General features: G+C 39.4%; 4 protein-coding genes across 6 annotated transcripts; 1 reads left to right on the forward strand and 3 right to left on the reverse strand.

Annotated features, from left to right (window-relative positions):
• Positions 1–562: 562 nt before the first annotated feature.
• On the reverse strand, positions 563–5,521 carry acadsb (acyl-CoA dehydrogenase short/branched chain). Its single transcript, XM_034860743.1, has 11 exons — positions 5,356–5,521; positions 4,891–5,050; positions 4,503–4,603; positions 4,198–4,404; positions 3,717–3,887; positions 3,228–3,353; positions 3,051–3,143; positions 2,870–2,959; positions 2,613–2,750; positions 2,321–2,420; positions 563–1,791 (listed from the first exon to the last, which is right to left on the reverse strand). Exons 1-11 carry the CDS (start codon positions 5,386–5,388, stop codon positions 1,715–1,717), a joined length of 1,296 nt encoding a protein of 431 aa, XP_034716634.1. The 5' UTR covers positions 5,389–5,521; the 3' UTR covers positions 563–1,714.
• A 404-nt stretch (positions 5,522–5,925) lies between these two features.
• LOC117937065 (zinc finger protein Pegasus-like) lies at positions 5,926–9,697 on the forward strand. Its single transcript, XM_034860720.1, has 4 exons — positions 5,926–5,973; positions 6,296–6,452; positions 6,541–6,726; positions 7,724–9,697. The coding sequence occupies exons 2-4, from the start codon at positions 6,317–6,319 to the stop codon at positions 8,644–8,646; spliced, it is 1,245 nt and encodes a 414-aa protein (XP_034716611.1). The 5' UTR covers positions 5,926–5,973; positions 6,296–6,316; the 3' UTR covers positions 8,647–9,697.
• LOC117937066 (L-seryl-tRNA(Sec) kinase) lies at positions 9,432–12,332 on the reverse strand. 3 transcript variants are annotated; one of them, XM_034860723.1, is made up of 6 exons: positions 12,044–12,332; positions 11,282–11,537; positions 10,875–11,076; positions 10,680–10,755; positions 10,492–10,585; positions 9,432–10,408 (listed from the first exon to the last, which is right to left on the reverse strand). In XM_034860723.1, the coding sequence occupies exons 1-6, from the start codon at positions 12,236–12,238 to the stop codon at positions 10,191–10,193; spliced, it is 1,041 nt and encodes a 346-aa protein (XP_034716614.1). In that variant the 5' UTR covers positions 12,239–12,332; the 3' UTR covers positions 9,432–10,190. The 3 variants fall into 3 exon arrangements, with proteins under 3 accessions (XP_034716614.1, XP_034716612.1, XP_034716613.1); XM_034860721.1 differs by having other exon boundaries at positions 12,011–12,332; XM_034860722.1 differs by having other exon boundaries at positions 12,020–12,330.
• Positions 12,333–12,813: 481 nt separating this feature from the next.
• zgc:174164 (uncharacterized protein LOC570656 homolog) lies at positions 12,814–21,409 on the reverse strand. Its single transcript, XM_034860088.1, has 22 exons — positions 21,229–21,409; positions 20,785–20,888; positions 20,620–20,696; positions 20,433–20,511; positions 20,274–20,350; positions 19,552–19,744; positions 19,357–19,425; positions 19,030–19,101; positions 18,730–18,899; positions 18,509–18,599; positions 17,425–17,552; positions 16,596–16,767; positions 16,095–16,184; positions 15,749–15,950; positions 15,414–15,522; positions 14,954–15,137; positions 14,699–14,785; positions 14,486–14,591; positions 13,746–13,887; positions 13,537–13,636; positions 13,333–13,370; positions 12,814–13,228 (listed from the first exon to the last, which is right to left on the reverse strand). Exons 1-22 carry the CDS (start codon positions 21,293–21,295, stop codon positions 13,105–13,107), a joined length of 2,481 nt encoding a protein of 826 aa, XP_034715979.1. The 5' UTR covers positions 21,296–21,409; the 3' UTR covers positions 12,814–13,104.
• Positions 21,410–21,992: the final 583 nt, after the last annotated feature.

Raw genomic sequence — 21,992 nt, forward strand, 5'->3', positions numbered from 1 at the left:
GAGTGTATGAAAACGCTGTTATCCATTCACTTGATGAAGGTCTACATATTTGGCATCAATAGTGTCCATATCTACCATTGCAGTGGGTATGAATCGGTCTGTTTCCATCCCTGTTAATAAACATTAAGTACTGTCAGTGATTAATGGCTTTTTGTCAAACAGATACCTCGTAAAATTCATTTATAAAAGGGCTCATCAGAGGTAATGGCTATTACAGGTCTGTATACTTGGACACAGCTTGTCTGTGTTGTGTAAAACAAGAGACCTCGTTTTACACAGCACATGTAGACTGCGGAAATGTAATCAATCTCACCTGAAAAAGGATCAGTGAGTCAATTATGCAAGGCAGGCTCTTTTTATCTGAAGCACCAGCATAATTAAACTGATATAAAATATCATTAGAGGTGACAGGCTGTGAAATGACATGGTAACTGATTGTTCTCCTACTGAGAAGCTGCCTCTGCTCAGAAGAGTGCTGCTGTCACTCTGGAGAAGGCTGCCATCTAGTGACACAACTTGGTATTACTCTGCCTCGTCACACCAAGGAAAGAGGGTTTATTGCACTACAACAAACTTCACATTTATTAATATTATATAGTTATTGACAGATCGCTCTGTACAGAGAATTTCTTTAAGTGATGTGAAAAGGAAATGTACAATATTTACGGAGCATAAAAGGGAGGGAAATGTTACAATTCACCTATTTGAGAGTATCCTAACGAAGAAGACACACTACTAGGTTATCGAGCCTAGTCATAGCAGACTCTGAAGGCACTGCAAAATACAAAGACAATACCAAACAATATATTTTAAATTTTCATATTGCAACATATGGATTAGCTGACTTATGCTGACATGATTGGTCACCATAATGACAATAAACAGAAGAATTGCTTCCTGTTGAGCTCTGGGACGAGCAACAAGCCCACCTATACGGTCTGGAATCAGTCAGGTGAACTCATCTGCCCCGAGTCAGTGCTCTTATAACTAGGAGGAGACCAGTGCTCTGTTTTCTCTTCAACCAACCAGACCTTTGTTCCATTGGGCTAAGTGTCTAAAAGTGAACTATTCTTTAAGGTGTATCAGTTTGCCTTCCATTTATGTGTTTGTGCTTGTTATCATCTAACTTTGTTCAGAGCCAAAGAGTTCAGTTTGATAATTAAGAATATTTAAGATAAGTAAATACAAGCTACTGATCTTTTATGTCATACATTTCTCTTTGTTTATGTAACTAATACAGACCTGTTGACTTGATGAAGTTAAACAGGAAGTTCATGTCTGAATCAACTCCCTTTTTGTGGAATCTGCAGGCTCACTCTCTTGAATTCCGGCACCACATGCCTTTTTCAATTAGTTAACACCTAAAACAAGAAATATTGACAAGAGGGAAGTGGTAGAGCTCTACATATGACAAACAGCGTCTAATAGACTTTTGGAATGGTCGGATGGAGAGCAGATGGAAGCTGCACCAGAGCAACTGTAACCCTAAAGCTGGGGAAATGTAACCAACATCCATAACATACGAGGGGCAAAATACTTAACTTAACAAGAGTCAAAATTGGTGATATTGAGAAAAAAATATCTTTTACTGCAACAAAACTCTAGAAACACAAAAACATATCTACAGCAATACATTCCCTCAAAGTCATTTGGGAAGAAGAATGTGGAGTGAAACACAGCAGAGTGCAACCTATCAGGCTCCGGTCAGATAGCTTCAGTGATCATACTCCTTATCAATGAACTTGGCGATAGTGGATAGCTGGACATTTGTTGTGCCCTCATAAATGGTACCTGTGCATGGAGACAAAACAAAGCATTGGAATGAATTCCTGCTCTACAAAACAAGGTCATTTTGTTGTCAAATTCCCCTGCACAGTACATTAACCTGCAGCTTTCGCTATCAGAAGACAAAGGGGCTCATTATGCCGCTCAGTATGCTGGCGCTCCAGCTGAAGAACTAGGGAGCCAAAATGGTTGTGATGACAGGAAAAGTGACATTTTGCCCTGGCAGCTTCCTTGGCCGTGTGTTGGTATAATAACACTCTGACTGGGGGGGGGGGGGGGGGGGGGGGGAGATTCCTGCAGAGTCCGATTACAGCCACTGCTATCAGCCCTTCTCTCCGCCCCAGTCTGATCCAATCACAAACAACTATGCCTGACCTTCCTGCAGCCCTTAAGAGTTGTGTCCTTTTCCCACATTGTAGCTTTAGTCACAGTTACCTAAACCAGCTTCGCGAGCTCTCAGCAAAACAATCTAACAAACAGTGTGCCAACAACTTTATAGTTGTCTAGTGGTGCATATTTGTCCAGTCATGCTCACCAATTTTGCAGTCCCTGTAGTATTTCTCTATGGGGTAGTCTTTGGTGAAGCCTACCCCTCCCATCCATTCAATGCATTTTGATGTTGTTAGGGTTGCAACCTGAGGAAAATAAAACATAACTGATATTATGATGACCAGGAAGGTGTTTCACCAAGACTGAAAATCTTCTTTACAGGAGCTTCCTTGCCCAGATAGCAGGACAAAAAAAACATAACCCTAATGATCACAATATATCCTAGAGATACAAATCCTCCTTGTGTTGAAGTGTACTCATTGAATCAGGAAGCTCACCTCTGCAGTGAAGTATTTAGCCATGCAGGCCTCCTTAATAAAAGGTCTCCCAGCTTCCTTCAGACGGGCAGCGTTGTATGTCAGCACTCGGCCGGCTTCAATCTGTGTTGCCACGTGGGCTATTTGGTGCTGCATGCCCTGGTAAGCACAGAGTACCATAAGGAAATTAGAGCCCATTGAAAAAAGCACCGGCCACCAGAACAATGTGAATGATCAAAATGTGATATGTGAAAGAGTGGAGTCTATTGTGTTTTAACCTGGAAGTCAAAGATGCGTTTTCCAAACTGCACTCTCTGTCTGGTGTAAGGAATAGTGTGGTCAAAACAACCCTGTGCCAGTCCCAGCATCTGAAACACACAGAGACAAATACGTTTCCAGTTCCTACTTTGTGATCTTGAATAGAGCACATTTAGCTTGTTTTAAATAATGATGGTTTACCTGAGCAGCAATTCCAATCCTGCCCTCATTCAACATTCCGATAGCATACTTGTAGCCCTGACCGACCTGTCCCAAAATGTTCTTCTCCGGTACCTACAATATCAAGCAGAATGTTTGTAGCCACAGTATGCATTTGTTTTGTACTGATCCGGAGCAATACAAGCCGTTTGGTAGTACCTTGACATTGTCAAAGTTAAGAGGGCAGGTGGAGGACGCACGCAGGCCGAGCTTGTTTTCCTTCTTGCAAATCTCAAGTCCCTCAGTGTCCCGGTCCACGATGAAGCATGTGATGCCTCTGTATCCCTGTCAATCGGGGAAAAAAAGAGATTGTCTTTACATTTCGTACATGATAAAGGCACACCTTTGCTGAAATTGAGTTTGAGAGCTCTTTTTAAACTCAGTGACAATTTTTGGGGTTTGGAATTTCTGTTGCAATTTTTGGATTCCATATTTCTGGTATTTGACAGCTGAATTGTAAATATAAGAAAACAGGAACAATTGGATTAATTACTCTTTCTTACAAACCATCTTTAGGATGTGAAATGTAAATTATGTTTACATTAAGATTCCTGGAGAAAGAGAAATACTATAAATACTTAAGTTGTATTTTTTTTATTTTTTAGCTGACAAGAGGCAACAATAATAGAAAAATTAGCAGTTACTCACAGCAGAGGGGTCTACATTGGCCATCACCAGAAAAACACCTGCATGCTCTGCATTGCTGATCCACATCTTGGATCCATTGATGATGTAATAGTCCTTGTGTTTTTCGGCACGGGTCTTCAGAGAGAAGGCATCACTCCCCGACTCTGCTTCAGAGAGGCAGAAGCTTCCAATCTGTGACACGACACAAGTAATATAAGGAAGAGCCGGAAAGCAATAAAGTAAGTACAGTCCAGAATATACACAACCAATCAAGAGATCTAGTATCACTTCATTAGTCATTTCACTGAGTATTTGTATCCACAGAAGAATCAGTCAAAGTGCATTAAATAAAAACGTTCAAAAATACTTATTACTATTACTACAGTATTATGTGGTTTGTCTTTCTGTCATAGCTGTTTTCATTTTCAGATTGCAATTTAGAAACTATGTCACACTAGCAATATAGTCTTTTATGCCATACACTGAGAGACAAATTGTTCACCATGTCAGTTGACAGTCGGCTCAGGTAATGCTCTTTCTGAGCTGCTGTACCCAATTTAGCAAACAGTGTGTTGATCAGTGTGTTCTGGATGTCACAGAGCACAGCCACAGACGGGTCCACCTTCGCCAGCTCCTCAATGACCAGAATTGAGGAGAAGAATGAGGAGCCAGTGCCATTGTACTCTGGCTCAATCTCAATGCCCATGAGCTGTAACAAAACAAAACCAAATTCCAATATTATAATCCCTACTGAGAGAAGAAAAGATGGACACTGACTTTAGTGCAATGAATAAATAAATAACATACACCCTGTTCAAAGAGAGATTTGAGCACTTCCTCGTCCATGGCAGAATTTTCATCCATCTTTGACACAAATGGAGCAATGCGCTCTTGTGCATATTTTTTAACTGTCAACAAACAAGACACATGATTAGTGTTGTAGGATTTCTTGTCTCCAACTGTCAGCAACAAAATGAACATAATCTCAGTGTAAACCAGTCAAGTCTCACGCTTCCCACTAATGGACTAAAGACTGATACAGACACTCTAATCCTGGATTCTTACACCTTTTATTCTAACTGCTATATAACCTTGCAGTATAATTTTGCATCTGATGTGTTCACACGTGTCGTCACACATTAACTCTAAGGTGCTGTAACAAAGGAATTTACCCCTAGGAAGAAGTCCAACTCACCTGCTTCCCTCATCATGCTCTCCTCCTCTGAATATGTTTGAAGGGGAGGAAAGACCAGCCCAGCTGGGTGGTCTGAAGCCATATCTGGGGCAGCAGTGGTGGACCTGCTCCTCCATCCGGCCTGGCATGCGCCCCATGGTCGAGATATCTGTCTGCATGACTGAAAACAGAACAGACAACAGTGGGAATGTCTATCTGCGTATTTGGGAGAATGCGCACGTTGAAAACTAGCTCTAGACGGTCAAGTCTGGCATCATACGCCATTAATTTTAACCAGGTCTTGGTTCTTCCCCCTGCCAGCTTCTTCCGAGTTTCCGATGACGTTACTACGTTAATTTCATGCTTGCGTTAGTTGTCTGTTAAGACGGACATCCAGGACACTTGTGCTATGATACAGCCGAAAATATATTGAAATAAGTGCAGAAATCCGGCAAATGCTACTGTGACAATATTATTCAGTCTCACCTTTGAGAACATCCTGACCAAGGGTGCAGCCATGATTTATTAAAAAAAATATGGGGGTATATTACTGACTGGGAACAACCAGGGAACAACTTATTTAACTGTCTATGGGAACAACACAGAAACACTGCGCATGCGACCAAACACACTACCGGATTTCCTTCTACGTACCAGTGCTACCTTCAAGTGCCCCTTGTGAGAATCACATACTGCATTCTATGATTGTGTATTATCCATACTGTAGGTATTAACGTCATTTGTAAAACTATTAAGTAATCACAAGATAAATTCAAGCTGCCTGTCATGATGCTGTTTATGAGTAACTTTATAGAAACATAAACCGAAAGCGATTTGGGTGTGTGTAAAAGAAAGTCATACTTATTGTTGAAGATGTAACTTTCATACTTAATTATATACTCTTGGCATATGGCGACTGAATTAATGGGACGCACCTAGACTTCTTGTTATAACCTCAATAAAAACACTTCGAGAAACGCACTTTAGACTCGTTTGTGAGCGTGTCCAATTTCGTGTCTGTTTTCGAGAGTACCCGAAGGCAACAGTTGCGTTTGGGGTAACACGGAATATAGACGGATCACCCAAAACGGAAGCGTGCATTTGGTAACAATTCTAGATGGCTGGGAAATTTATTCCCACTTATCTTTGTTTAACGATAATGTTACTTAGACGCTGAAAGCCACGATATGAACTGCGTTCAGGATGGTGTTAAATAGTCGGTGTTAATAATAGTAAAATGTGATGTAACGTATAAGGACGAGCTCGCTGGGCAACGTCACGTAAAGCATTGTTGTTATAGCTATGAGCTAACCATCAACATATTTTATGGGCAACTAACTTACGTTACTATAGGCTACGTTACAAGCAGTAACAGCAGGGCGGACACACGTCTGACGATTAACTAAACTCCACTGTGTTCTTTCAGGTTCAATACAGAAGAAGGACAATGGAAGAGATAAAGACCGAGCCTGTGGATTTTGTGAAGGAATTCCAAGAATACCTGACACAGCAAACCCAGCACGTCAACATGATCTCAGGCTCGGTTTGCGGTGAAAAAGAGCCAGGGGAGCCGTTTCAAGCCGGTGGGAATGGAGTACAATACATTATACAGCAATATATCTTTGATAAGTAAAGAGTCAAATCTTAAAGTCGTTGTGCGTTTGGTTTTAGTTGCGCCCAGGAGTGAGCAAAATGGTCTGGATCCGTCTGTGGAGGTGAACCTGCCGATGGAGGATGGGTCAGATGTACAAATGGACGGCCTGGAGAGGACCTGCGATGGAAAGTACAAGTGCAGCTACTGCAGCTATGCCAACAAGGGCATGGCTCGTTTAATAGAGCACATCCGCATCCACACAGGTCAGTTACACTGCATTAATGCCTTCACTAACAACATTCATATTAAACACTCCCGGAACTCCAAACACACTGCTGAAGATGTATGGAGTAAGAACACTGGATGAGGATGTTATACAGTATACCAATGGCCCTCTGGCGGGGGGCACTAAGAAAGTTGAGGGTGATTCCCAGCCAAATTTCACATTTGGACAATGTACACTTTTATTCCGCTGGAAGTAGTTCCAATCAACTGCTGTTATAATTGTACCATATATATTGGCTTCATGTCAGTTTTCTCAGACTGACTAGACAATCAGGGATGACATTTTGGAGGCGTTTAAAATCTTTCCCCATTTTGTATAATGCCATGTAGAAATTTCTATAATCTAGATGTGTTTTTTTTCAGTATTAAAGTTGTATTCCCTGTATATTGCAGACTTGGGAACACACAGTTAGTTAGCTCAAGCTTTGATTACCTTATACTTGAAGTTCACACTGAGCGTTGTTAGATGGTAGTCTGTCATTACTGCTCCATATGATATGATAAAGTGAAACAGAGAACATAGGTTTTTCTCTGTGTACTTTGTGTGCGGTAAGGGAAATTTAGTGTCATTTTGTGAAACCACGGTTATGTTTTATAGACTTAGATGCTGGACTTCAGTAAACTGGCTTAGTTGACCTGTTTGTCTCAAATTGATCTATGTGTTCTCGTAAACTTAAAGGGGCTCTAAGCGATGTTGCCCGTTTTTTAGGCTACAACATTTTTTGTCACATACAGGAAACATTTCCTCACTATCGTCTAGAGCACCATTAAGTTTGTTAAAAGAAGGCGTGGGAATTAATAAATTGGAGTCAGTTTTGACAAGCCTCAGGGCCTTATTTAGACTTAATTCCCTACACTTGTGCAGTGCAAACGCTACATTGTACCTACTGCCCCATAGCCGTTAATAGTACAGTATGCTTGTTAATATAATCCATATTATAAAGGCAATTATATCCTCTCTTGATTGTCACGCAGGAGAAAAGCCTCATCGCTGCCAGCTGTGCCCGTTTGCTTCAGCGTACGAGCGCCACTTGGAAGCCCACATGCGCTCGCACACAGGAGAGAAACCGTACAAATGTGACCTCTGTGCCTTCCGCTGTAGCGACCGCAGCAACCTGTCGCACCACCGTCGCCGCCGCCACAAGCTCCTGCCCACCAGAGTTGTCCGTTCTCCTTTCTCCAACAAAAGAATTTTGAGCTCCCTACAGAAGAGAACCGGCTCACTGGGCTTCAATAGGCGACTACTCATCAACTTCAACCCTCCCTCCATGGTGATGCCAAAGTCGGATTATCTGAATGACTTGTCTCACAAAGTCCACCACCATTTGAATAGCAGTGAGTATGGTAACCATCCCAAAGTAGATGAGAACGACACTCACAACAGAGTTGCTAATGGTTTGACTTTCAATAACCCACTGGACCAGCTGTCTACACTTGCTGGCCAGTTAACCGACCTTCCTCCTGAGTCCCAGACTCGTGCATCCCCAGACAGGGAGTCCCTAAAAGACGAGAAGCCCATCCTCATACAACAGGTCTCTGGTGAACACGTTGCCATGTGTTCAAATGAAGCACAGACTTTACCACCTAAAAATGAATCTCCCATCTCAGGTCACGGGAGTTGCAGTCCTGCTCCCGGCCTCGGTTTTGAGAGTACTCTAACTGCGAGTCGTAGCAACAGCCAGCCGAGCACACCCACCCCTGCCCTGAACACACCGGACCAACGGCTCTTACAGAAATGCCAGCACTGTGATATTCACTTTCTGGATAATATCCTCTACACCATTCACATGGGGTGTCATGGCTACGAACAACCATTCCAGTGCAACATCTGTGGTCACATGTGCATAGACAAGTACGACTTTTCATGCCATTTTGCCCGTGGACAACATAAAAAATGATTCCTCGTAGCAACATCGATGCATATAAAGTCTTTGGTCCTTTTGTTTTCGGTATGTTCCTTGGACAGCATCTAAACATGGTGACACTGATTTACATTTTAGTTATGTACGGTTTACTATTCCTTTATCCTTTTACTCTAACTGTACTGCAGTTCTACAGGTTTTTTAGCTTTTCCTATTAGTTTTGGATTGATTGTTACGAAGGATGGACAAAACAACAGAAACATCTTGCAACAGCTCGGCAGTGTCGTTGCAACTCGTCCTACATTCAGTATTAGTTAAGGCATTGTTACTAATAACCTACTTTGTCAATGCAGCTGCTTTGGTTTGACATATTATCTTGATATTTTTTAGATCCTTTTTTCAGTATCTCATTACTTTGCATTGACCAGGATTTCATTCAGCACCTATAGTAAATCACAATTACATAGACAGCTTGATGTGAGACATTTAAAATAAATACCAACAGTATTTAACAATAAACATTATGAGCTTCTCCAGCTCAGTATTCATAATGGGGACTGTTAAACATTTATCCAGCATCTGCATATGGCTTGTTCATCTGAATACACACCAAAGTTTCCATCTCAGTTACTATTAGCTGGAAACATTTCACTGTGAGAAACTAAAGTGGGATGTTGCTTAATTGTCTCATTTTCTGTTCATGAGTTTGTGTCCAGGCAGATTTATTATAATACTGCCTGCTGTTCTGATATTTATGTATACCTCACTCGCAGCAGGTGTCACTCAAATCAATCAATAATATTTTATAGTTTTTTTTAAAAACTAATTTATACCCATGGAACAACTCTATATAATCTGTCCTGAGTAGTTTTGTGGTACCACTTTTTAGTGCAAAATCTAATTTCATTGTAGCACTGTTATGTGTATAGTAGCAGGTGTTAATACATTGTAGATCCCTGTGGTTCAAGATGTAATGTTACTTTTTATTTAAATTAATACCGTTGGATTTGTGTGAATCACGGGTCTTAAGAAAATACTTGTTTGTATGTAATTATCTTATTATGGACAGAAAGTAAAAATTTGAGATAAATGGACTCTCATCTCTTTTGTGTACGTACACCAGATTGGCATATACCGTGTAGATGACAAGTGTATCACTGCATCTTAGGTTTAAAATGAGTTGGTAAGGTTTGGTGATTAAAAATATATTTAAGCTTTTATTTATAAGATATCATAAAAAGGCTGCATACATTTCCATGTTTCACCAGCAAACCACCAAAAGTACAATTTATTTACATTTAATTAAATATGTCATGTATTCACTGGTGACTTTTTAAAGATTATTTTCTTTGGGCATTTTGAGGCCTTTATTTGACAGGACAGATGAAGACATGAAAGGGGAGAGAGAGGGAAGAATGACCTGCAGCAAAGCACCGCAGGTCAGAGTTGAATCCTCTACGTTGAGGAGTAAACTTCTATATATGAGTGCCAACTCTACTAACTGAGCTATCCGGGCGCCCACTTCTGACTTTTTTGATTGCAATTAAATCTGTCTATTAAAATTCAAGAGAATATTCAAGTCAGCTATTTTCATTCATGATTCTCAACAGAATTTCCCTTTTCTCGTGATCAAAAACGTCCACTGCTCTTTTCACCACACGTTCCACATCCATGTCCTCTTCTTGAGCAAAAGACGCTTCCTGGAGCAACTGTCTCCGGAGGCTGTGAAGAAATGTTGCCTTGGATTCATTCAGCTGAGCAGCCAGAGACTTCATGTGCTTAGGGGCTACTTGATTTTCTAAAGTAAAGGTGACAAAATTGTTAGGCTGGGCTTTAAATGGCAAATGTTTAGAATTAATAATGAAGCTCACAACAACTGACCTCTTGCAGTCTTCATGGCTTCAGATATATGGCGTCGACAGGCCTGGTCAGTCTGGTGAACCACATTAGTGGCGCATTTCAGGCGGTCCGCCTCCTGTACAGTATGAAAACCACAACACAAATACAGTCTGCAGTTTCATCTTTAAAGTCCACTATTAAAAGATTTGATGGGAGCTACGCTGACGCACTTTTTGTTCTGTGTTGTCCTCAGCCGGGCTCAGCGGGTTGCTCAGTGCAGAGGAGATCAACTCCATCACCTTCTGGCTAAAGATAAGCCAGACAGGAAGACAAACGGACAGAGGCAAGGCATCACATGAATACCCAATTCATGCTTGTGAACGTCAGTAATTAAGTTTTAAAAACTGATTATGTTGCTGTCTTACATGTCACATTTGGACAAATTGTCTGTGGTGTTGAGTGAAATGCTGTTTGTCTCCCATGAGTTCTTCTGTGGATTTGGAGACTCCAAACGCTTCACCATCTCCAACATTACCTCAGTGGGTATGGGTTTAGACCTGCTCTGGTTTCTGCTGATACAAGACTCCAAATCACACTGCAGGTAAACCTGGCAGAAACCCAGTGAATCTGAAAAGACAACAGACAAGTTAATTCAACCAAAGGGACACTGTTGAAAGGACTTAAAAGTGATTTTTTAACATTCATTATTGTTATCGTCCAGCCAGCGGTTCAGTTTTTTATCAGTACTAAAAGTACAAGTAAAAAACTTGAAACCAAATGGTCCTTTATGAACATAGTGTCCTATAATTTAGACTGAAAATGGAGTGCTTACACTTTCTTGCAAGTTGGTAGACTTCATATCTCATGCTTGGATAGTAGAAATTGTCATCGAGTAAAAAGAGAAGGGGTGCCCGTTCAGCCTGGGAGTGGTCCAAAGCTTCAGGCTGCAGGAGCGCTCGAATGCATTGTTGCCATGCAGCACTGTCGATCTGAGAGCCGACCGGCAGCTCGGCCAAAAGTTGAGGTTTCTCCAAGAACTGCTCAATGCACTGCAACACTGCTTGTCTGTGTGATTTCCATTCAGTGTGCTAGAGAAAGAAAAAGGTAAACCAATCAATAACATTTTTTAGTGCAAATATGAATTTGAATTTATAGTGTTATGGCACAAAACTATTCTGAACATATCACTGAAACTGAAATGAGAAAAATGACTCTGGAACCTTATAGTAAGTACAGTATGTAGCCTACTTGTTAATGATTTGGTCTGTAAAATGTCATAAAATATTAAGTTTACAGAGCCTGATGGTCATATTCAAATTGCTCGTTTTGTCTGACCAACAGTCCAAAACCTAAATATATTGTTAAATCATAAAAACCTAGAAAAACAGTCGCATGGAAGAAGCTGCAATTAGTGATTAGTATACATATATACTATATATAAAAAACTTTTTTACTCTCCTGTGTCATAATGCTCCCAAAAAAATAAAATAATTTTGACACAACACTTTGAACATGTGAGCAATTGAAACACTACATTTTGCAGAGAAATATTTAGCTCAACTGTGTTTACTACTTGTTGCAGTTTGACACCATCCTCCTCCACTCTGGTCTGAAAAGCATGTTCGGGGATCAGGTCATCATACGGCACAACAGTGGCTCTCCATCCGTGTAGTGCTGCAGTGAGGAGGACTTTGCGGGCCAGCGTGGACTTCCCAGCAGCAGGAAGCCCGCAGAGGACACACAGACAGGCCGGAGACCGGGTGACCACTCGGGCTTCTTCTGCTGCCATGTGCTACCCTAGATCCCCTTCAAGACTCAGCTTTTATACGGTGTTGCTACGGTGACTGCAGCACAACTGTAGTTGACGGGTTGACAGCTAACTTCCGCATCATGCCACTTCAAAACAAGGGTAAAACACGTGACTTCCGGCTATACTAGTTTCAGAATAAAACCCCACAAATTAAAAGCGAGGCAAGTGAAATCGGTACATTCAAATGAAAAGAAGTTACTCAAGGCCCCCCATGGTCCTTAAAGATGATCTGTTCCTTAGAGCATTAATGGGGGTATCAGTCATTCATTCTCAGGTAGAGCATTGATCATCTAGTGTCAAAAGTGAGGAATTTTATTATTTTATTTTTTTTAACCTTAGGCTCATTTCCATATTTTCTTGCTTCATGCATATTTCTGCCACTAGTTTTTGCCTCTCCTGTATTAAATTATAATAGTGAAACAAAAGAGGGCTGCACTTGTAGAACAGATGCTTACCATACTGTTCCAAGAAAACTCATGCACTGATACATTTCTGATACATTTCTTTATTACAATTGACATTCATTAAATCCAAATCTTTAACATATTTTCAAACACAGTATTTTTTTTAATTTGTAAAAATATAATTTAAAAATGCTTTGTGCAAGTTCTTCCCATGACTATTTCCAGTAAGTAATGAACAGGAATCTAATAACACATATTCCAATAAGTGTATATACACCTCTACCAGCCCTATCCACCATGTTACTACAGTCAACAGTCAAAGTCTACAGTGAGCCTATTGTTATCACAGTGTTTTATAATTGTCTCTTCATACAGTGTCAAACTGAAGTAAACTCCATACATTAACAATACAAATAAAAACATTTTGTATAAAAATAAAAATTAACATGGTAGCTGCCTGGCTGGGATTGGTCTCGGTACTCCGGGGCCCTGCCTAGGATTTGGTGGTTGTGCAAGGGCAGCGGATGTTTCTGCATTCCAATAATCCAGTTCTCCATTCCTGAAACTGACAGGTTGTGTGCACATCGGGTTAAACTGCTTATACAGGTTTGCAAATTTTAATTTTAATCTGTGTGTGAGGCAGTTCATTTAAATAAATAAAGTTCATACCCAGAAATTGGAACTGAAGTAGTCAGTGGATATTGAGGCTGGAATTAAAAAGGAGAAAAAAAAACTACTTAAAATCTGAAAAGCTGATTATGTACCTCTTTTGATTGATTTACCACTTTCCTTTTGTTTGACAATTAACAGGTAATTAAATTAATTGCACTACATTCCCTGCAGTGATGATTATTGAGAAAAACTAATATTTACCACGTTAGAAGGAGCCTGTAATCGAGGCGGGGCTGTGGTACTTTCCGGAACATTGCTGTTTGATTGCACGTTTGTATTTCCATTTCTAGCATTACGTGACCTGTAAAAGCAGAAAGCTCATGAATAGCAAGGATCTTTTAATCAAATTATAGAACATTGCAACTGTACTCTTTAAAATATATCATTTTTTAACGTGAGAGGACGTTTACTTAGAGCGGCTAGCGAGGCTTCCTTTTAGACACGGGTCCAGGGTGTCTCTTCTGAAAACGTAGAGCAGCACCAGAATGAGAAGGACCAGAACAGGAACCACCAACAGGAAGAAGATCAACAGACCGTTCCTGAGGGAGTAGTCTGAAGGCGAAAAGATCAGGCGTGAAAAAGAAAGAGTATCTTAAACAAAGTACATTTAAACTTAAAACTAAATACATCATGAGGCCTTGCGGTGTGCATTATAGACAAAATATATATACACAGTATAATGCTAACATAACAGCTAAAATGTATGGTTGCTTGTAGTTCTTTATGCGAAGCATCCCATTCTGAGAAGACACTTAACAGTGAATGAACACATTGTTTCTGGTTTTTGATGGCATACAGTTGGGGAAATGGAAAAATTGGCATGATACATTTTCAATATAATTAAAATGTTCCAAAAACAAAAAAATCAAACACATTTAGGTCTGTATGCTGGACAACAGATGCCATTTGAAACCATTGCCATGCCAGCAGAAGACAGAATGATTAATATATGAAGCCTAATGAAGGACTTAAGGTCTTAAATAACTGTATCTAGTGATGCATTTGCAGAACGTCATGGCTGATTTCCACATACTGCCCCAAGTAGAGCTTATGAATTTGGTTTAATTAGGTGAACTGTACATGTAGAGTGCCTTTGACTTTGGTGTACTATAGCTTGAAATTTAAATTAATAAAATCAAATTAAACCTACCTATCTGAGCAGGACCGCTGTCTATGCTGCCACCTCGCCCCGACTTGTCACAGTTAGGTGGGGCCCACCCGTTTGCACAGTGGCAGTTCCCCTGGTCATTACATACCTGAAGAAAACACAACCGCTTAATCAGACTTGTCATTATTTGCTAGTAATAGAGCAAAAAAAAAAAAAAGAAAAAAAAAAAAAAAGGTAAAGACAATTCCATCTCACCCCTTGATTGTTGCAGGTGGTCTGGGCAGAACAGTTCGATTTGGGCAGCAGATTAGAAGCATTCACACACTGAAAGTCTATGCAGGTCTGAGAGGGAAGACTTAGGACTTATTGATGTAAGCAAAATGAATCTTTACACATCATTGTTCACACTTTCCCAATGACAGTACTGTCTTGGAACAAGTACTATCACATTCCTGGTGACATTAATTCTCTTTGGCGTGCACATTTTGTTAAAATAGTTTGTCTGCTTACCTTTCCTTTGTCACACGGGCTACCAGACCTAACATAGCCAGGATCTAGCACATCTGTACCAAGGTTGAAGTCTGCATTAATACACGTTGCCCCTTGGACTTTTTGGATGCTGACTTGGGCACCAACAGGGATATCGTTGTTGAGGTTCACATTTACACACTGCAATTTTCCACACATGGAGTTTCTGCAGTGCAGGAGAACACTGTCAGTTCTCATTTTGTCTAAAATGACCATACGACGTACATATAAAACTAGAAGGCTTTCTAAAACCGTGAAAAAACAAACCTAGGACAGATAATCAGATTTTTGGCCAGATGATCATAAAAATAACTGTCCCTTATTTAAATCTACGTATTTACTATATATACACACACACACACACACACACACACACACACACACACACACACACACACACACACACACACACACACACTTATTAAAACATTTGTGTACTTACGGTACACTACATGGGACAGGTTTGTTGCCATTTATTCCACAGTTTCCAAATTCATTTCCCTTAGTATTTGCAATCGTAAAACAGATATCCTCTGCCTTTTTTGCTGCAGCTGCCAAAGATAAAATATTAATGACAAGAGAAGGGAATTAATATCTTGCCAAGGGGGCTGAATTATCATAGTTAGCATTTTACACAAGCAAATCGAAAGTTACATATTTGACTGGCACAAGGTATAACTTGCAGCCTGAAATGATGACATGAAGTACACAAAACTCAGAGTTCCTGGTGTTTATGTACCTGCAAAAGTCTTTTGAATTGAGCATAATTGAATGTACCTTGTGCAAAGAGATGATTGCACTGGAAATCGTACGTCTGGCATTTGCCCTCATAGCAGTACGCAGCAGCCTGACGGTCTTCACAGGGAAGGCCGTCCATGAGATAGAAATTTCTGGGACAGAATGCACTCGTTCCATTACAGTATTCAGGAAGATCGCAGGTGTTGACGGACTCTCTGCATACAGTTCCAGATACTCGGATCTGAAACAAAAAAACAAAAACAAAAATCACATAGCCCACTCTTCTTTTACAAGTGCAAATGTTTTACCAAGTACAACTGATTTCCTCTTTTCAGTGCATTCATGAGCCACATAACTCTGGCCTTGAGACCAACATAAGCCTGACCTGACAGTTGTCACAGCAGCCACCCTGAGCACAGGCAGACCCCCGTGTAAATTTGCAGGTGGCAGCATCACAGCATTTATTGTTGCATTCCTGTACAAAATAGAACAACAGAAAAACTGCTCACCACTACATTAACATAAGAAAGAAAAAGTTCAAGAATTAAACTTTTTTTATTCAAAGGTCAGTGAGGTTGTACCATGAAAATGTGTCTGTAAAGCTGAAAGCACAATGTGTCAGTGTTCTTCTTGATTTAAAAAAAAAAAGTGATTGCAACTTTTAACATCATTAATTTGCAAACTTAAAATTTTAAAAAGTTAATTACAAAAATATTCTCTACAACTCAACCCCTAGTGTTTCTAAAAATTATGACCGGAATAAATCAAATAATTGTGAAAACTATTATCAGTTACATTACAGTAAAATTACCCTTTGAAAAATACTTATCCAATACAATAATCTGTAACTTTCTATGTTTGAGTTTATTGGGCAGGCAGGACTCACCTCAGGTTTGCCACAGTCACACTGCTCTCCTTTGTCCAGCAGGCCATTGCCACATACAGCAATACCAACCACAGTTGATGGGGCTGGCGGGTTTTTCAGGCACAAACCTCCTCCACCAAGGATCAGCTGCACAAAGTTTTCTTGACTGCAGGTGCTGAAATTGGCGGAAACACTACAGAGGAGCAGCACAAACCATTAATGAAAATATCCAATTGGACAGGCCTCACATCACTAAACAATCGTTGACCATTGAGCAGAGGACATTTGTCATTGTCAAGTTAACATAAACTTGTAGTTTGTGAGCTTATACAAAAACACAAATAAAGTTATATTAATTAAGCATGAAGCCACAAAACACCAAAAAGATGGTCAAAAAGAAATCTTTAATGGATATTGAGAGCTGCGTAGCAAACAACATCAGCGAAAGTTCACATATAGTTGAATAACATTAGGCTACATGATCTCTATCCTACCTGATAGAGAAAAGTTAAACATGTAAAAGATTATTTATTTGCATTTAGATGAAACTGTTGTTTTCAGTACAATGTGAACTAACTGAAAAAAAGGCTATAATCATTTTTATATCAGAAGCATGTTGCTCTTGACAGGTCAAATCCTGTACAGTAAGTTCAAGGACCAACTTAATTGAAAACATAAAAAAAACCTGATAGTATTTTACATAATACTTTTTTATTTTCAGGGCAGAAAAGCAGCCTATAAGGCACTGTAGCAGGCACAAATATGTATATATTTACCACAGGAGTTTTTACTATTGCTTGTTTGATTTCATGACAAGGGGTACATAAATATTGAGTGGAAGATGCGTTACCTAGCAGCAGCTGCCATGATGCAGTTTCCTTCACCGCAGCAGGTCCCAGTATCGTGATTCATGCCCAGGTTATGGCCCATCTCATGGGCCACCACAGTGGATGCAAAATTGACGTTGTTGTTGTTAAACTGAAAACACACTCAATAAATGCAGTGCTAATATTTTGTTAAGTTAATATACCTAAAGATACGATTAGGAAATAAATTCCTCAGTTAGTCAGCCATATAAAAATATACACATTACCGGTCAAAAGTCCATTTTAAATAGAATACCAGCTGATCTGATTGGGTGGCGGATCTTTAGTGCAATATCTACATTGCCCATAATCAGCAACCATTCATCCATTGTTCCAAAGGCACATCTGTCTTTGTTTACTAATCTGATATAAATTAAAAAAATTAACTGTGAAAACATTGGAGAAACCTTTTGCAATTATGTAAGCACATGTAATCTGAAAACTAATGCCCTGGTTAAAAAAAAAAAAAAAAAAAAAATGCAACTGATCTCAGCTGGTATTCTGTCTATAATGGTGTGGAGTGTAAATTTCTAAGTGACCCCAAACATTTGACCGGTAATGTATACATCACATAAATTGTCAAAACTTACCTACGATACATTTAAGTTACCTTAAAAAAGTATTATTCCTGTCAGAGTGACTTCCAATGTATATTAAAACATTGTATCTACATGGATCTAAGGAATTCAAGGATCCAGTTGACCATTGCCTGGTCATGGTGTTTCGTAAGACCTTGTTCAAGTTGTAATTCAATTCAGTGAGTTGTGGTTGGCCTAAAGGTTTCAATAACAATGCTGCCAAAGCATCAAAATATAATTTGTCCAAATGTTCGGACACACAATAAACAGTAATATTAAAATTAACATAACATAACAATTTACTTATTGATATTAATTATTCATACAGCATATATTTTGTGGGTAGGTTTAGGTTTAACCTGTGAATGAGCGGCACTTATAGAGCTAACGTTAAATAATGCAGAGAGTATCAGTTTCAGTTCAAACACTCATGCAGCCAAAGCACTAAGTAGTCAGCTGGTGATAGAAGTTAAAAGGGACTTAAACTAACCACATTGATTCCTCCAGAAGTTGCAGCGGAGCAGACCGTTCCCACGAAGGCCATACCCAATATGCTTCCATCGTATGGCTTGGGCAGACCACTGGTATACAAGTGGACAAAGAGATAAGTCACAAACTTGAATCTACATTTTAAAACGATTCCCACTATGTGGCCAACGATGTAATCTGATGTCATCATATAACTAAAAAAAAACAAAACATGTTACTTACACAATGAGCTGACCGATGTCATGCCTGATCATTGGTAACAGTACAGTCTTCCTCCACTTGACAAACATCCCCAACACCTCTCCTGCAGAGCCCTCCACGTTAAAGGGATTACCATTCGTAAAAATCTCCAGACCCACTAGCACCACACGGATATTCAGCGGCTTGTAAAACTAGAACAAAACAGAAAACAAATGCAGCAGATTATAAAGCATAGCACAGCACTATCACATTGGAATATTCGAATGAATTAGAATTAAGCATATTTACATACTTTCTTTCACAAACAACTTAAAATCTCACCGCATCGAGTAGATTAGCCATTTGCACCATTTCCTCGTGTACCGCTGTCTCATTTTTTCCCTTAAAACTGTACTGTAAATACAATTATAGAAGATTATTTCCTTACAGTTACTGATACTTTTGGCACTGTATTCCACAGCCTTGGAAAAGCAATGCAACATTTGATGGGGAAAAGCAAATTCCTAACCAACTTTTACAGGCGGACTTGTCAATATAATTATGATGAAAGTGCTCATTGGCTTGCATCTAGTCTAAAAGCCAAACCTGTTGCAGCAATTAATTCTCACATACATACCAGTGCATTAAGAAATGGATGTAGTGACTCACCCTGAGATGATCAACAACCAGCACTAACTCCACATAACTGGTTTCAGGTAAATTGTTACTGCGCTTCCTCTGTAGAAACAACAAACAAACGGTAAAGAATGAAATCAGTCCTTTAGACCCTCACCCACTTTCCATGTTAAAAAAATGGTTCACACTATACATATAAATCCAGGTGAGGGTAATGAGTATCCTAACCCGCAGCAGTGAAGTCAGCGATTTTCCAAGCTCTAAGGGTTCATGGCTTTGAGTTGATGCAGGCTCACTGACAACCCCACAAGTGACGGGCTCGGACTGAATGTCTTTCAGCAGGTACAGAAAGTGTTCGTTGGTAGCAGATTGTGGCACAGGCTCAAGTCCATAGGTTTCATTTTGAAGGAGGATTACACCCCTACAGAGAAGTATATAGCAGATAAAAAATTAGATACATTCTTTCAATTTGTGTCACAGCCTGGGTGTGGCACTGCATTCCCACACACTGGTTTTACATGGCTGGACCATCATACTGAGGAACAAAGGCACACATACTGATCACGAACTGTACAAGCAAGCTGTTAGAAAACAAGCAGAAAGTATTAATGAAGACTCTAGCTATCTGATTTGGTAAACATGGTAAAGCTGGACTAAAAAGATCCTTCGAACCAATAAACCCAACACACTTCCTCATAATAAGTGAGAAAATAAATGTCTGAGGTGAAAAATTGTCCAAATTATGAAGTTCAAAACTTCAATAAAAGTGCCTTTGTTGCTTTAGATCATAATAACTATACAACAACTATACTTGTGGAACTATAACAAAGGCTGATCACATAATCAGGATATGGTCCCCCTTGAAGTCAGTATATGTCAATAATGAAACAGAGCTCTGCTCTAGCACAAAAGGACGAAATAGAAACAGAGAAAAAGAGAGGTGTTCAAACCTGAGGCCCGAGCATGTGCTGAGCGCAACCATTGAATCCTCATACCCCTCCACTTCTCCATGGTAATAGCAATGCACCTGAAAAATGAAAAGTATAAACAAATTCAAGGGTTGAAGTTCAAAAAAGCCAAAAAAACAGAATGAGCAAGTGTTGCCTTACATGTGGTTTTGGATATGATGGCTTGTGGTTACCAGCGGCGTCAAGTGAATACTGAACAAAGTTAGGGTGTAAAAAGTCTCTGACAAGAAGAGAAGGAAACAAAAAAAAACATATGGGATATTTCATCTGTAGGATTAAAAAGAACAATAATGTCAGTTTCATTAAATTAAGTAATAATTGTGCATACCTGTTCTTTTTAAGATGAAGGAGGTGCTTTATGTTGTTTATGTTGAATGCATATGATATTGTCTCCTCTCCATAATTCTGAAATGGATTAAAAACAAGACAGCATTCTTGATGTTGTCGTATTAAAATATTAGTTACAAGGATTTAAGCAGGGTTGTTAACCTACCTCCTGTGACTTTGATCTATTGATGCTCCTTGTCCCTCTGTGAATCACCTGAGGATTTACAATGGAGTACTTGGAGAGTTGTAATGGAAGCCCATTGGAAATGTCTGGAGGGAAAGTAATCACAAATAAATTAAAAATGGAGGTATTCTGTGGTAACTAATGCTTTTTTTCTTCTCAGGACACAAAACCCACACAAGTAAGTTAACCACGTACAAAAAAGGGAAATTAATTGTGAAATATTGAGGTATTTGTCTTGGGAGTTACTGTATTCTTAGGAACCCCTTGGTCCCTTTAAAATGGAAAAACTGTCAATCATACAAATTAAATATCTTGTGTAGACCACAAACAAACTTGATTGCAAAAAAAAAAAAAACTCAAAACGTAACCATCTGTCGTTTACAAAAAAAAACTCGAAAGACACAACCCAGATCACCTGTATCTCACCTATGTTGTCAATCCCAGAAACGTAACACAGCAAAACAACAGCGAATACGATGTATTTTCGGATCATGGTTAAATTATTAAGTTTATTTCCCAATTCGGCATACGGTATTTCTAACCTACTAGGAAAGAACGCAAGTGTCTTCGTTTCCGAGTGATCTGGCCAGGTGCGTCATGATGGGCGTGGCTAACAACAGGTACTAAGCTTTGTGTCTTTCTATGAGTATTCTTCTTCTTCTTCGCGGTTTTACGGCAGTTGATGTTAATTGCCATCTATTATTTTAATCATCATCATCTTCATTAACTTTATTGGAAGACTAAAGATCCATTCAGAAGACACAGACATGACATAAAACAAACATTCAAAACAAACAATTTTGACGTCATCCGTGCACATGTGGAATTTTCTTACCAGCACACACACACACATATATATATATATGTCTATCTATATATATATTATTATATATATTTTATCCTATTACTTTTCAAGAGAGACAGGTGTTGTTGTTGAAATGTTAACATATTTTTCTTCCCTTTTACGAGAACCCCCACTAAGCACATATCTGATCCGATTACCACCTAACTCATGCAGCAACATTGTAGCCAATGTTTGGATATGTCCCTATACTATGCTTTTCCCCTCCGATGTTAACAGGTAATATTATTTTCTACATTTCCATTCTTGACTGATCGCCTCCTTTGCTAAATGATCCACTCTTTTCTGACTACATCGTTACCCTGATTGGCAAACCTTGAATTAGTAA

Source organism: Etheostoma cragini, chromosome 21 (assembly GCF_013103735.1).
Source record: "Etheostoma cragini isolate CJK2018 chromosome 21, CSU_Ecrag_1.0, whole genome shotgun sequence".
Lineage (NCBI taxonomy): Eukaryota > Metazoa > Chordata > Actinopteri > Perciformes > Percidae > Etheostoma > Etheostoma cragini.

What these genes read in the sequence shown, in the direction of transcription:
- LOC117937065 (XM_034860720.1), top strand. Translation starts at nt 6,317, where the DNA reads ATGGAAGAGATAAAGACCGAGCCTGTGGATTTTGTGAAGGAATTCCAA. An exon ending in AGGGGAGCCGTTTCAAGCCG is followed by an intron (nt 6,453 to 6,540) that starts GTGGGAATGGAG and finishes GTTTGGTTTTAG; the next exon opens with TTGCGCCCAGGAGTGAGCAA. An exon ending in GCACATCCGCATCCACACAG is followed by an intron (nt 6,727 to 7,723) that starts GTCAGTTACACT and finishes ATTGTCACGCAG; the next exon opens with GAGAAAAGCCTCATCGCTGC.
- acadsb (XM_034860743.1), bottom strand. Translation starts at nt 5,388, where the DNA reads ATGGCTGCACCCTTGGTCAGGATGTTCTCAAAG. An exon ending in TGGTCAGGATGTTCTCAAAG is followed by an intron (nt 5,051 to 5,355) that starts GTGAGACTGAAT and finishes TTCTGTTTTCAG; the next exon opens with TCATGCAGACAGATATCTCG. An exon ending in CTAAATACTTCACTGCAGAG is followed by an intron (nt 2,421 to 2,612) that starts GTGAGCTTCCTG and finishes TATTTTCCTCAG; the next exon opens with GTTGCAACCCTAACAACATC.
- zgc:174164 (XM_034860088.1), bottom strand. Translation starts at nt 21,295, where the DNA reads ATGATCCGAAAATACATCGTATTCGCTGTTGTTTTGCTGTGTTACGTT. An exon ending in GTGACTGTGGCAAACCTGAG is followed by an intron (nt 16,185 to 16,595) that starts GTGAGTCCTGCC and finishes TATTTTGTACAG; the next exon opens with GAATGCAACAATAAATGCTG. An exon ending in GCTGCTGTGACAACTGTCAG is followed by an intron (nt 15,951 to 16,094) that starts GTCAGGCTTATG and finishes TTTTTGTTTCAG; the next exon opens with ATCCGAGTATCTGGAACTGT.
- LOC117937066 (XM_034860721.1), bottom strand. Translation starts at nt 12,238, where the DNA reads ATGGCAGCAGAAGAAGCCCGAGTGGTCACCCGGTCTCCGGCCTGTCTG. An exon ending in AGGACAACACAGAACAAAAA is followed by an intron (nt 10,586 to 10,679) that starts GTGCGTCAGCGT and finishes CATACTGTACAG; the next exon opens with GAGGCGGACCGCCTGAAATG. An exon ending in AGCCATGAAGACTGCAAGAG is followed by an intron (nt 10,409 to 10,491) that starts GTCAGTTGTTGT and finishes CCTTTACTTTAG; the next exon opens with AAAATCAAGTAGCCCCTAAG.